General features: G+C 37.9%; 1 protein-coding gene across 2 annotated transcripts in view; it reads right to left on the reverse strand.

The window, feature by feature from the left end:
• Positions 1–14,446, reverse strand: part of RABEP1 (rabaptin, RAB GTPase binding effector protein 1) — a 107,164-nt gene that overhangs the window by 60,741 nt on the left and 31,977 nt on the right. Inside the window, exon 2 of one of the 2 annotated variants that reach the window (XM_081218733.1) lies at positions 8,858–8,986. The exons of the other annotated variant lie outside the window; for it this stretch is intronic. Within the exon in view, the coding sequence (XP_081074859.1) occupies positions 8,858–8,986 (129 nt within the window). The remainder of the gene's footprint in view (positions 1–8,857; positions 8,987–14,446) is intronic. 2 annotated transcript variants of the gene reach the window in all.

Here is a 14,446-nt window from a genome sequence, read left to right on the forward strand (position 1 = left end):
TTTAATACTCTGCTGAAATCAATTTTTTAAAAACAATTTTTTAACTGCACCGCGTGGCATGTGGGATCTTAGTTCCCTGACCAGGGATCGTACCCGCGCCCCCTGCATTGAAAGCACAGTGTCTTAACCACTGGACCACCAGGGAAGTCCTTGAAGTCAATTTTATTTAGGATTTTAAAGTCTATGGTCATAAACAAGACTGGTTTATTGGTACACTAGTATTACTGCTTCCATTGTACTAACCCCACAAAATGAAGTGGATAGCTCTCTAGCTTTTTCTTGTTACTAACATAGTATATAAAAGACAGGAACAAATTTTCCTTGAAGATTTTTTTAAATTTGCCTATAAAACTTATGCCTGTGACATACTTTTGTGAGTAAGAATTCTGTTTATTGATTCCGTTTCTCTTATGGTTATGGTTTATTCAGTGTCTATTTAAGGTAATTCTGGTAACTCATATTTCCTAGAAAATTGTTCATCTAAATTTATAATTTTTTTGGCATAGACATACATGCACAGTACTCTTATGTTTTCACATCTCTACTGTACCAGTAATTGTGTCTTTTTATTAGTTTTATTAGTTTTTTTTAACCAAAAGATGTGTTATTTTTTTTTTTTTTTTTTTTTTTTTTTTTTTTTTTTTTTTTTGCGGTACGCGGGCCTCTCACTGTTGTGGCCTCTGCCGTTGCGGGGCACAGGCTCCGGATGCGCAGGCTCAGCGGCCATGGCTCACGGGCCCAGCCGCTCCGCGGCATATGGGATCCTCCCAGACCGGGGCACGAACCCGTATCCCCTGCATCGGCAGGCGGACTCTCAACCACTGCGCCACCAGGGAGGCCCAAGATGTGTTATTTTTTAAGTTGATTTACAATATTGTGTTAGTCTCAGGTATACAGCAAAGTGATTCAGTTACATATTTTTTATATTATTTTCCATTATAGGTTATTATAAGATATTGAATACAGTTCCCTGTTTTATATAGTAAATTCTTATTGTTTATCTATTTTATGTATAGTAGTTTGTTATCTGTTAATCTCATATGCCTAATATATCCCTCCCCATCTCCCTTCCCCCTTTGGTAACCTTAGTGTGTTTTCTATGTCTGTGAATCTGTTTCTGTTTTGTATGTTATTTGTTTGTATTATTCTTTAGATTCTACATAAGCGGTATCATATATTTGTCTTCCTCTAACCTACTTCACTTAGTATGATATTCTCTAGGTCCATCTATGTTGCTGCAAATGGCAACAGTTCATTCTTTTTTATGGCTGAATAGTATTCCATTGTGCGCACACATGCATGTGTGTGTCTCTCTATATATCACATCTTCTTAAACCAATCATCTGTTAATGGGCACTTGGGTTGTTTCCATGTCTTGGCTATTATAAATAGGGTTATCATATTAAGTGAAGTAAGTCAGATACAGAAAGACAAACACCATGTGGTATCTGTAACACTGTAAATCAACTATACTTCAATTAAATTTTTTTTTAATTTTTAAAAATATAGTGCTGCTATGAACACTTGTATCTTTTCAAATTAGAGTTTTCATCCAAAACATGTGCTTTTGATTTTGAGCTTAACTCTTAACTTTGCTTTCTACTTCATTGATTTCTATTATTATTTTATTTCTTCTATTTCCTTTGGGTTCACTCTTTTTTCTAGCTTCTGGAGTTGAACATTTATATCATTTAGTTTCAATTTCTCATGTCTTTTAATAAATTAGTTTTAATAAACGTTTTTAAAGTTATAAGCTTATTTTCAAAGTATTGTTTTAGCTGCATCCCACAAGTATATTCACTGTATTCTAAGTATTTTGCAATCTTCATTATGATTTCCTCTTGAACTCATGAGCAACAGGAATGCATTCTTGGTTTCCAAACTTTAAAAAACATTTACATTGTTGCTTAAAACCTTTCTAACTGCAATAGGTAACAAAACATGGTAAGTAGCTTGATTTTTAAAGTATGTTGAGTATTCCTTTGAGATATACACAATATTTTAAGTGTTCCTTATGAATATAAAAGAATGTATATTTTCAGTTTCTTGGGTACATCATTCCTAGGAGATCAAACTTTTTAAAATTCCATTGCTCAAAGTTGTTATATCTACCTACTGCTTGATCTAGCAATTGATATAATGTTAAACATCTCATATGTGTGCAGTTATCAACTTCTTGTAATTCTATCACCTTTTGTTTCTTTATGACATGCCATGGCTATTTTGTTAGGTACAGACAAGTTCATGATTATTACATTCTCTTTGTAGACGGTTTCATTCATTGTGAAATACCCTTCTATATCCCTGCAATGCTGTTTGCCGTAAGTTCCAATTTTGTTATTATTGCGTTTGTTTTATTTTCTTCTTTTAAAAAATTAAAATGAACTCAAGTTTTTTAGTTTTGTTTTTTATAGTCAGATTTATTAGTTTCTATGGTTGGTACTGCTTCTTATATCCTATATGTTCCCTCTATGTTTACTTTTCTTGTAAATGTTATCTTTACTAGTTCTTCGGTGATTTATGTGGGAGATAAATGCTCTCAGTTTTTGTATGCCTGAAGTATCTTATTTGCTCTCCCTCTTAAATAATTTAGCTGTACATAAAATTTTAGGTTGACAACTGCTTTTTCTCTGCACTCTGAAGATCTTATTTCATTGTCTCCAGGCATCTATTCTGCTTATGTGGTATCTCCTGTCAGCATAATTATTACTTCCCTCTGGTAGCTTTCAATATTTTCTTTTCATTCTTGAGGTTCCACAGTTTAAGATGTGTCAAAGTATGAATTTACTATTATTTACCCTACTTGGTACTCAGTATTTATGTTGAGGACTCACTTCTGTTTCTTAATGCTTGAAAAAATCTCAGTTATTATCTCCTCAAATATTCTCTACTACTCCCTCCATTATCTTCTCCTGGAATTCTTTTTGATGTGTGTTGGAGACTCAACTCATCCTCTGTGTCAATTGCTCTTTCATATTTCTCTGTCTCACTGGGAAGGAGAACTCCTCAATACCATTTTCTAATTTTTAAAATCTGTGTCTACCATTTAAACCATCTACTTACCTTATTTCAATTTACTTATTGTTTCCAAGATTTCTAATGGTTTTTAATTTTTTAAATATACTCTAGTTTTATTTCCATATCTAAGTACCAACTTAAGGCATCTGAAACATAAGTATCTTCCTAAACCTAGCTTTTAACTATTGCTCTGGTTAGTTAGCATCAGAGCTTTATATATGTAATAACCATGTACAAAATCCTTTTGAACACCACTAGAAAATTCCACTGTCTTCTGGTGACTAACATAAGCTCTATTTCTACTATTCTCCTTCAAATTGAGAACTCTATGGCCTTTTGTTTGCTCCCTCATGTAACAGGCTCTTACTCATTGCCCAAGATTGAGGATTTCCAAAACACTAACACTGTTGCAGTGCCAAACTTTGTACTGAAATTGGTTAAAGCAGAAAGCTAAATCAAAAACTATTTTTTGAAAGTTAAAACCCTTTTTCAAGTTCAACAGAAAAGCAACAAAACTTTCAGAAATATTTATAACATTCCCAGTTGAAGACAGCTGGGAAAAGAATGGGTACTAAGGCAGGAACATACAGTAAGAAGAGTCAAGAGGTAATAATCCCTTTTATTAGCACTCCTCATTACTATTTGCACTTATATTTCAGCCACTCTCCAAATAAATGAAAGCACAGCTATTACAACGCCAAAGCAAAAGCTATTCTTACTGGGAAAAACACCAATGTTTGGACTTCTGGGGTTACTGTGACCTGGTTTGCTGAAAGATAAAGACTACGGAACACATCAAAACCATGGCTTACACTGTTATCACCTGTGACAATCATAGAAGACTAGATTTATACTTCATGCAATAATATAAGCTGCTGCTTTAGAGGACATCTTTCAATTTGTTTTTTATTGTGATATAGGCAAACAGCCAAGCCATAAACTAAAACAACATTTACCGGGCTTCCCTGGTGGTGCAGTGGTTGAGAATCCGCCTGCCGATGCAGGGGACATGGGTTCGTGCCCCGGTCTGGGAAGATCCCACATGCCGCAGAGCGGCTAGGCCCGTGAGCCATGGCCGCTGAGCCTGCGCATCCGGAGCCTGTGCTCCGCAACGGGAGAGGCCACAACAGTGAGAAGCCCGCATACCGCAAAAAAAAAAAAAAAAAAAAATTACCTTTTACACACTGCAATTTCTTTAGAAATGACACCAAAAACTCTTAAAAAGGATCACAGTATTCCCTTTGAAATTTTGTAATAAGTTACCTCACCTGTTCTTTATGGCCAGTTTTAAGTTCATTGAGAACTTCAGATAGTAAAGATACAATAATACACATACAGATTACTAATTGGGTCTAGATGCAGTCAAAGCAATTTAACATACCAGGCATGTTTTTGAACAAACCCATATTACAAGCTGCTCAGAGATATAAAACTGCAATTGATAATGTATTTCAGAAATGAGAGGTTCTTAGTAATTTTCATTTCTTCAGAATTTTACAGAAAAGTCAATTTTATAATTTAAAAAAAGAAGATAAGGAACAGAGGGGGACAGAGAAAAACAGAAAGCAAAATGAACAAACTTTGGACAAGATAAACTTGAATTTATTGGATAAGCAAAGACTGAAAGAAAAAAGTAGAGAGGATGAACAAGCATCAGAATTATTGGTCGTGAGAAGTGAAGAGAAAAGAGAATGCCACTAGCTAGTATCACAGTGAGCTTGAATTGGTCATCAGAGGAAATACTGCCACGACCTCATACATACACTCTAAAATGTATTAAACTCACCCTGACAAGAACATACCATTGCACAGAGTTTAAAGTATTATTTCATCAATTCAAGGTTAAAACAAAATTTAAAAGGGAGATGTTAACAAATTCACATGAACATATTGAAGAACTGGACAGAACTCATTTCTCAGGACAACAACATATATTCAAATAACAATGGTAGTGTGCAAGATGTATTATCTACCCCAGTAGACTATACTTTTTTTTTTTTTCTTTTGCGGCACGCGGGCCTCTCTCACTGTTGTGGCCTCTCCCCGTTGCGGAGCACAGGCTCTGGACGCGCCAAGGCTCATGGGCCCAGCCGCTCCGCGGCATGTGGGATCTTCCCGGACCGGGGCACGAACCGGTGTCCCCTGCATCGGCAAGCGGACTCTCAACCACCGCGCCACCAGGGAAGCCAACTATACTTTCTTGAAGATGAAAACCATGTTTCTTTCATCCCAACCTCCACAGTGCCTTGCAGACTGCCACCATGCCTAGACAGGAACACCAGCTTTCCCATCTCCTTGTCATCCTATGAAGGAACAAAATTAATAGGGAACAGCCAGCCCTCCTGCAACCCACGAGAAAACAGAATCCCATCCCACACTAGTCAGTAAAGCTTTCCAAGCCACGGGCTGAATTCTGTGAGGCCTAGGAATCTTCCATCCTATTGAACAGTGGCTTTCAAACTGCTTTTACCACAATTCACAGCAAAAAATATATTTTATCACACAACTCTATACATACGTGTGTATATGTAACTGAAACAAAAAATTTTGTTCAATTATACTTACTTATTAACCTTACCAAGTAAATAATGTGCTCTGTTATTTTCCACTGCATTTCTTTTTAAAACTTGCTGGTCACAACGCACTCAATTTTGCTATCCATCAATGAGTTACAACATATAGTCTGAATAACACCACTCCAGGACAGTGATCTTCAAAGTGGGGTACATGTACCCGAGGGGGTACGTAAAGACTTTCCAAGGGATTCAGAGGCACATGTTGTTTTAAAGGAATCAAACTCTAGATCCTCAACTTCCATAAATAATCTTTCCTAAAACAGAGGGGTATTTATGTGTAAATTCTCTTTGCCCACCTTCCTTTTCTTAGCACCCTTCTCCCTACTTAACAAATGAAAGGCATTCATCCATCCTGAGTTTTACTATGATTCACTACCTTACTGTGTAAAAACTTCTCTGTGATATCAAACCAGAGGAACAATTTAAAATATCAATGTCAGTAAGAAAAAAGTGAATGACTGGGCTTCCCTGGTGCCTCAGTGGTTAAGAATCCGCCTCCCAATGCAGGGGACACAGGTTCAAGCCCTGGTCCAGGAAGATCCCACATGCCGCGGAGCAACTAAGCCCGTGTGCCACAACTACTGAGCCTGAGCTCTAGAGGCCGCAAGCCACAACTACTGAGCCCACATGCCACAACTACTGAGGCCCACGCACCTAGAACCCGTGCTCCCCAACAAGAGAAGCCACCGCAATGAGAAGCCTGCACACCGCAATGAAGAGTAGCCCCCGCTCGCTGCAACTAGAGAAAGCCTACATGCAGCAACGAAGACCCAACACAGCCAGAAATAAATGAATAAATAAACTTATTTTTAAAAAGTGAATGACTAATAACTGGGTAACAAATCTCTTGGCAGGTCATGTGGATTGCAAAGTCTACTTCAACAAAACTGAAAGAAGATCTATTTGAGCTGTCAGCCTATAGAACAAAAATATTTTTGAAGTTGAGCACTATGTGATTTAACACGTAATTCAGAAAGAGTTAAGAGAATAAGCCACTATTTAAAAAAAAAAACACTTCTATTTCCGTCTACTTAGTTATGAGATCAAGGGCTTAACTTATATCTTTTTTTTTTTTTTTTGCCACACCGTGTGGCTTATGCGATCTCAGTTCCCTGACCAGGGACTGAACCTGGGCCATAGCTGTGAAAGCCCAGAATCCTAACCACTAGGCCACCAGGAAACTCCCAACTTATATCCATTAAAAAAAAAAACTGAAACATACCTTTTTTCTAGACATTAATAATATTCACCAGAGGTTAACGACTTAATTGGGAGGGAGAACCAGTATATCTCATAAGACCTGCATTTCCAATAATTTTTACAACTTAATAATTATTTTTGAGTGTGTACAATATTTATGTAATCAATTGTGTTCTTTAATTGTAATGATATCTCAATACAAAAGAAATTTACATGCATATTTTTATTGCAGAGACGTCTGACCAATTTTTTTCAATGGCTTTCAAGCACAAAATATTACTTTAGGCCAGTGGTTCTCAAAGTGTGGCCCCTGAACCAACAATATCAGCATCACCTGGTAACTTTCTAGAAATGCAAATTCTAGGATCCCACAGACCTAGTGAATCAGAAATTCTGGGGGTGCAGCCCAACAATCTTTGTTTTAACAAATCCTATAGGTAAAATTCTGATGCACACTCAGGTCTGTGTGCTAAAAAACACTTTTTAGAATAAAATTCTGAGGGAGATTTAAAAAAAAAAAACACCTAACACAAGGAGGAGAAAAATGTAAAATTCCTGAAGAATTTATTCATGTTTGTTTGTTTGTTTTTGCGGTACACGGGCCTCTCACTGCTGTGGCCTCTCCCATTGTGGAGCACAGGCTCTGGACGCACAGGCTCAGCGGCCATGGCTCACAAGCCCAGCCACTCCGCGGCATGTGGGATCTTCCCAGACCGGGGCACAAACCCGTGTTGCCTGCATCGGCAGGCGGACTCTCAACCACTGCGCCACCAGGGAAGCCCTATTCATGTATTTTTTATTAAATGGATGGTGTTGGATATTAAATCACTATGATTGATTCCACTGGATATGTTTAAAAGCATGAAGTTTTAATTTAAATTGTCAGTATTAACAATACGATAGAATTTACATCCTTCGAAATTTTTACTTTTAAAATTTTAAAATTTTTAAGGTGTGAGGGATGTTTATAATCATTTTACAAGTATATAAACTTAAAAGTTGAAGGATCACTGGTCGAGAGTAGTGGTTCTCAAACTGTGGCCCTTGGACTGGCCATACTGCAATCGCCTACAAGTTTATTAGAAATGCAAATTCTCAGGCTCCAGCCCAACATACCGTGTTCCAACAAGTTCTCCAGGTGATTTTCATCCACTTTAAAGTTTGAGAGCTGCTGGTCTATACTAGAGCAGTGGTTCCCAAAATTTGGTGTGCATCTGAATTACCTGGTGAGCTTCTTAAAACACTGACTGCTAGACCCTAATCCCAGAGTGTCCGGCTCAATAAGTCTGGGGTAGGATCCAAAATTTTGCATTTCTAACAAGTTTCCCAGGAGATAATAACGTTGATGCTGCTATTCCACAATCACACTTTGAGAATCACTCACTGGTCTAGAGGGCTGTGGAAATCATATCTATACTTTCCTATGTCAATACCCAAAATGTAAACCCTTTCCCTCATCCTTCAGAGTAGATCTCCCTCGTGATATGTTCTCATACGTTTGCCTTATACACTTTGCTTTTTTTTAAACAACTCACTATTACTTAATCTGTTTTCCTCAGTAGAGTTCAACTTCTATGAGTAAAAGAGCCACATGAATCTTGCCTCTTCTGTATACCCAGCACCTAGGCACAATGCCCACCTCATAGTAGGTATTAAACATATTAACTGATAATTAACATTTGTTGAATAAATTACATGAAATGTCAGTTTTACTATAACACGGCTAAGGCTATTATTAGAATGCCAACAGTCCTGATTTGCCCGGGGCTATCTCCCAAGTGCTAAGGGGACTGAAAGTCCTGTGTCCCAGGACAGGACTATCTAGCCTACCATCTTAAATATCATCAAGGGCAAAAGACAAAGGAATATCTGAATAATGCATTATTCAACTTGTTTTTCAATTTCATTATTAACCCTAGCCTCTAAATAGGTTTCTATTATACTATGCAAGTAGAAATAAAATCAAGATTTATTCAATGATAAAATTAACATTGTACTACCAAGAAACTTGACATTTTAAGGCAGTTTTAGTATGGGGGTTAGGGGAAGACTTATAAACTTACCCTCTTTAGCCAAATACAACTCTTTAAATTTTGCTCTCTTTTGATTAAATTCTTGCTCAAGCTGCTGCTTTGCACGTAAAAATTCTGCATTAATTTTTTCCAATTCTGCTACCCGTTGCTGAAGAGAAACTGGAAAGAAAAATACTAGTTAACAAGTAATAACTTTTATCCATAAATTAAGTTACAAGAATAAATTAGTATTGCGGCTACACATTTCTATAATGAAACAAGTGGTCAACCTTCTTCCAAAGATCTAATATATTCTAGGAAATTCTAATTTTTCAAAAATGACACTTCTCCTAGACTTAATACACACATTGTGAATGAGTCATGTAAAGTGAAACAGCACGTATATGGAGAATCACATAAGGCAAATTTCCCAAAACAAAGCTTCTAAGTTCCTTTGTATAACTGACAGAATGTCAATCCACTTACAGAATTGTTGAATATTGGATTATTTGGGCTATTTACCCCACAAATGAACCCACTACCAATCTTGCTAGCTTCTGTCTCTCTCAAGTGTTATGAGCAAAATCTAAAGGGCACCCTGATTAGGACAGCCATACCAGCCTGAACTACTCTCCCAATTTCAAGATGATTCATTACCATTATACTGAAATCATAATCAAGAAACCTTTCATATAGAAAGGATACAGAATCATACATTCTGTATGAACTCTCAATGACTGGGAGATTATCTGGTTTTTAGATTAATTTGATTGTGGTATGGCAGGGATTGGGACACGTTTTTACTTAAGGGGCTCTATAATTTGGCCACAGCTAATTATATAAACACCTATTCTGACCAAACCCAGAGGGTCTTTTGGTTCAAGCAAGGAGAGGGAAATTCAGGAGTCCAAACCCCTGACCTCCTCCTTTTCCCCAACAGCAACCTAGCCACAAAGCTATGACCCTAATCGCTCCAGGGCATACTTATCAGTACTAACACCTCTGCCTGATTACCTAGGTCAGCAGAGGTCTCAGTTCCCTACAACGAGCCACCCCCAGATAATGATGATTTACTAAAATTTTAACCATGACCTGAGATTATCTCTGAAGGTCTTCCCCCCACAACCTATTACTCAATTTAACTGAGATTATAATTTTATAACACACAGAAAAAACACTGGAAAAATGCACTAATGATTTGTCTATGAGAAATAGAATTAGGGCTCATTAATTTCTTCCATGTGCTTTTCAAAGTTCTCTACAACTCCTTTGATAATAAACAATTAACTAAAACCACTATTTGCTCATTCCCATGACATCTTCAGACTAGCTTCACTACAGATCTAACAGCATCGATGCAATCCATGGCAAAAGAAGGAAATGACAGCTGCTTTGAGTTCCATGTCATTAAAGGTAAGGAGTCATGCTGAGGAGCAAACATCTAGGATCTTTAGGTCAAAGCAAAGAATGACATCTGGTCATCTGAACATGTGCTAACCTTCGGAGAAAGACAAGGATGGAGAATCCACTGGAAGGAGGAAACGTGCAGTTATTTCATATTTACCATTTGAAATCATAAAGGAAATGGGTTCTCTGTGCTATTTACTTGTCTTGGTATTTTTATTGTCCAATTCCAACTGTTAAATAAATTAGGCAAATTTTCCACTTAACATTTTAAAGTTACTGGTACCTACTGATTAATACATGGGGTAAGGAAGGGCACTGGAAAATAAAGAAAGAAAAAGCAGGATCCCTCTGTTCTTACTTTTCCCTAACAACTACACTCCCACCCACTACTACCTTCTACTAAAACACACTCACATACACACACACAAAATGTCCATACCTTTCAACATTATATTTATATTTAGGAGCGAAGGCTAATGAATCAATGAAAACTAAAATGCAGGGCTTCCCTGGTGGCGCAGTGGTTGAGAGTCTGCCTGCTGATGCAGGGGACACAGGTTCGTGCCCCGGTCCGGGAAGATCCCACATGCCGCGGAGCGGCTGGGCCCGTGAGCCATGGCCGCTGAGCCTGCGCGTCCGGAGCCTGTGCTCCGCAACGGGAGAGGCCACAACAGTGAGAGACCCGCGTACCGCAAAAAAAATAATAAAATAAAATAAAATGCAGCCTTTAAAATTACAGCCAAAAAGATTAAGTGCGTTTCCACTACTCCCAACGCTGTCCTGGCTCTGACCCACAGTTCAGGCGCCATCCACACCCACAGGTCTGGCTGCCTCTCTCACGATTCAGAACAAATTTCAATTCCAGGAGTCATGATCCCACTGAGGATACACCAAGTAACTCCCTTATTTGTTTTCTTAATAAAAAAATTTAAAATCCCCCCCCAGATTTTTTTTAAATCCACCTCAAGTACTTCTAACATACTGCAATTCTACAACACAAAGGCCAAAACAACTGCTTTTTACAAGAATGCCTCTACTGCTATATGTAGAAAAATCAATTCACCTTGCGTAAGACAGTAAGAAAGTTTACAAACAGGCACATCCTACATCATAATGCATGAGCAACCAACCACAAATCAAACTGAAAACAGATCTCATCACACAAAATACTTGATTATTTTTCTAACATGGTGACGAGCAGTTCACAATAACTAGCTAATAGTTCATGTAAAAACCACTTAGCCTGGCATATAGAAAAATAAGGATGTTAGCTGTAAACTAGTGAGATTTACTGATATTAAATGAATAAGGAGAGACTTCCGTGGTGGTCCAGAGGTTAAGACTCCACACTCCCAATGCAGGGGGCCGGGATTCGATCCCTGGTCAGGGAACTAGATCCCACGTGCCACAGCTAAAGATACCATGTGCCACAACTAAGACCTGGCGCAGCCAAATAAATAAATAAATAAATTTTTTTAAATGAATAAGGGAAAACAGCAGAGTGATCAACTGGCTTTGACAAAAGACCAGAAGTCACTTCCAGCCTCATGATTCTGACTCAGTTCCATGCTTAGACTTCCAGCCCATATCCTTCCCTACTACCATGTATCAACACGGACAAATTGTTAACACCAACTTCAACAATATTAAGCCTGCTGTAACTCACAGCTGAGAGCTATTAGTATATCAGCCTTTGTTAAACATTCCACACATTCTGTATATTGCTACCTTCATTTGAGTAATAAAAAAAGGGGGGACACTATGTTATGCAATGGCTTCTTTTAATGCTTGACATCCAAAGGGAAAAATTGTTACATCATTTATTCAAAATGTCTGCATTAGTGGTATAGGGGTGAGCATAGGTGCCTTCCAAAATGTCTGAATTAAGCAACAATACAGAAAGAAAAGAATAATATGGCAAATAAATGAAGGAAATATTCAATAATTCTTAGGTCTATCGCCTTCCCTAACTTTGATATGAATGGGAGAATACGTAATAACTTAAAAATATCTTTAATCCTCAAGCTGTGTCCTACTATTACATTCTTCTAAGAGTGTACTAAATTTGATGAGACATTATCAATGGGAAAAGAAAAAAATACAGTCTAGATCAAATATTACTACAATCAGAATCTTTTTGTTTAAAAATGTTCAAGATCCAAGAAAACACCTATTTCAAGGAAAAAAGAAAAAAAGCATAACTCCAGTGGAACAAAGGAATCTGAACAGTTCCTGAAACTCAGAAGTCTTAATCTGTGTATCACTGGCTTTTAAAATGAAACTGTTAAGTATGGTAGGTACGTACACCCATCCAATGGAATAATATCAAGTCGGAAAAATTACATTAAAAAATTAAGACACAAAATTAGATATAACATAGTATGATCTGGAAAATATATGTATTAAAAAAAGACTGGCAAGAATATGCCAAATTATATTCAGAGTGGTTGCCTTTCTGAATCAAAGCATAATCAAAAGGATAAATTAGGGACTTCCCTGGTGGTGCAGTGGTTAAGAATCTGCCTGCCAGGCAGGGGACATGGGTTCCATCCCTGCTCCAGGAAGATCCCACATGCCACAGAGCAACTTAAGCCCATGCGCCACAACTCTAGAGCCCGTGAGTCACAACTACTGAAGCCCACGTGCCTAGAGCCTGTGCCTCTCAATGAGAAAAGCCACCGCAATGAGAAGCCCGTGCACTGCAACAAAGAGTAGCCCCCGTTCGCCGCAACTAGAGAAAAAGCCCACAAGCAGCAACAAAGACTCAACGCAGCCAAAAATAAATATTTTTTTAAAGGGATAAATTACATTGATTGGGTTTAAATTAAAAGATAATAAGGTGCTTCATCATTTTTTTTAGTTTTACTGATAATTTTATCTTATTGCTCCATCTCAATCTCTCTGCTCATAAAAAGTGCACATAACTTACTTCAGTGGTCTTAAAATATTTTAACACACTAAATAGTCATTTTTTAAAACTACACTTATATTTTCCCAGGGCAATTTGCTAAAACAGATAAATTTTCTAAAAAATAATCTCTTCTGTTTCAGAAGTGGCCTTCCAGCTAGGAAACTACTTTCTCCTGTACTCTGAAAACTAATCATGTCCAGCCTCTTTGAGGAATTACTAAAAATGATTATAATTTGCAGTAAATCTACCCACTGAACTGTGCTTTGTTTAGAGAATATTAAGTAAATCCACAATTATTTAGCATGCCTCAAGAAGGAAGGGGAAAAGAGAAAGTAAAGTAAAGCAGTCCACAAGCTGGTAACTGGGTTAACATTACCAATCACTTTACAATATTAGAGGAAACAGATATGGCACTTGGGAATCACTTTTTCCATAATACTAATGATAATCATAAATTCTTTAGTGTAATACAAAGTTGTCATTTCACTTCATATAATCCTCCAAACTCTGACTTTAGCAACTTTAAGAAACTGCATCCTTTTACCTTGTCCATTTACTCAGATGAACCATTCTGAAACAAAAAAACATCTGGTGATGAAGTTTACACAGAATGTCTTCTTAGCCTTCCTTATGTGAACCAAAGTGAAAATCCTTATTTTCTTTATTCTTTTTTGCAACTCTCTTAAATAATTATGTGTCATAATATTTCAGATAAAAGATAATAATACTTTTTAAATGATGGGTTTCAAATAAGAAAGTCAATTATTTCTCATGTAAAGATTAGGTGTTGGGGGCTTCCCTGGTGGCGCAGTGGTTGAGAGTCCGCCTGCCGATGCAGGGGACACGGGTTCGTGCCCTGGTCTGGGAAGATCCCATGTGCCGCGGAGCAGCTGGGCCCGTGAGCCATGGCTGCAGAGCCTGCGCGTCCGGAGCCTGTGCTTCGCAACGGGAGAGGCCACAACAATGAGAGGCCCACATACCGCAAAAAAAAAAAAAAAAAAAGATTAGGTGTTGGGCTTCCCTGGTGGCACAGTGGTTGAGGGTCCGCCTGCCGATGCAGGGGACACTGGTTCGTGCCCCGGTCCGGGAGGATCCCACATGCCGCGGAGCGGCTGGGCCCGTGAGCCATGGCCGCTGAGCCTGCGCGTCCGGAGCCTGTGCTCCGCAACGGGAGAGGCCACAACAGTGAGAGGCCCGCGTACCGCAAAAAAAAAAAAAAAAAAAGATTAGGTGTTTATGTAAACGATTTGAAAATGTTGTTATAAATCCAGGAAAAATATTAAATGAAAGAACAAACTGGCACCAAATTTTAATTCAGGTGG

This window comes from Mesoplodon bidens (assembly GCF_964165515.1).
Source record: "Mesoplodon bidens genome assembly, chromosome: 19".
Classification (NCBI taxonomy): Eukaryota; Metazoa; Chordata; class Mammalia; order Artiodactyla; family Ziphiidae; genus Mesoplodon; species Mesoplodon bidens.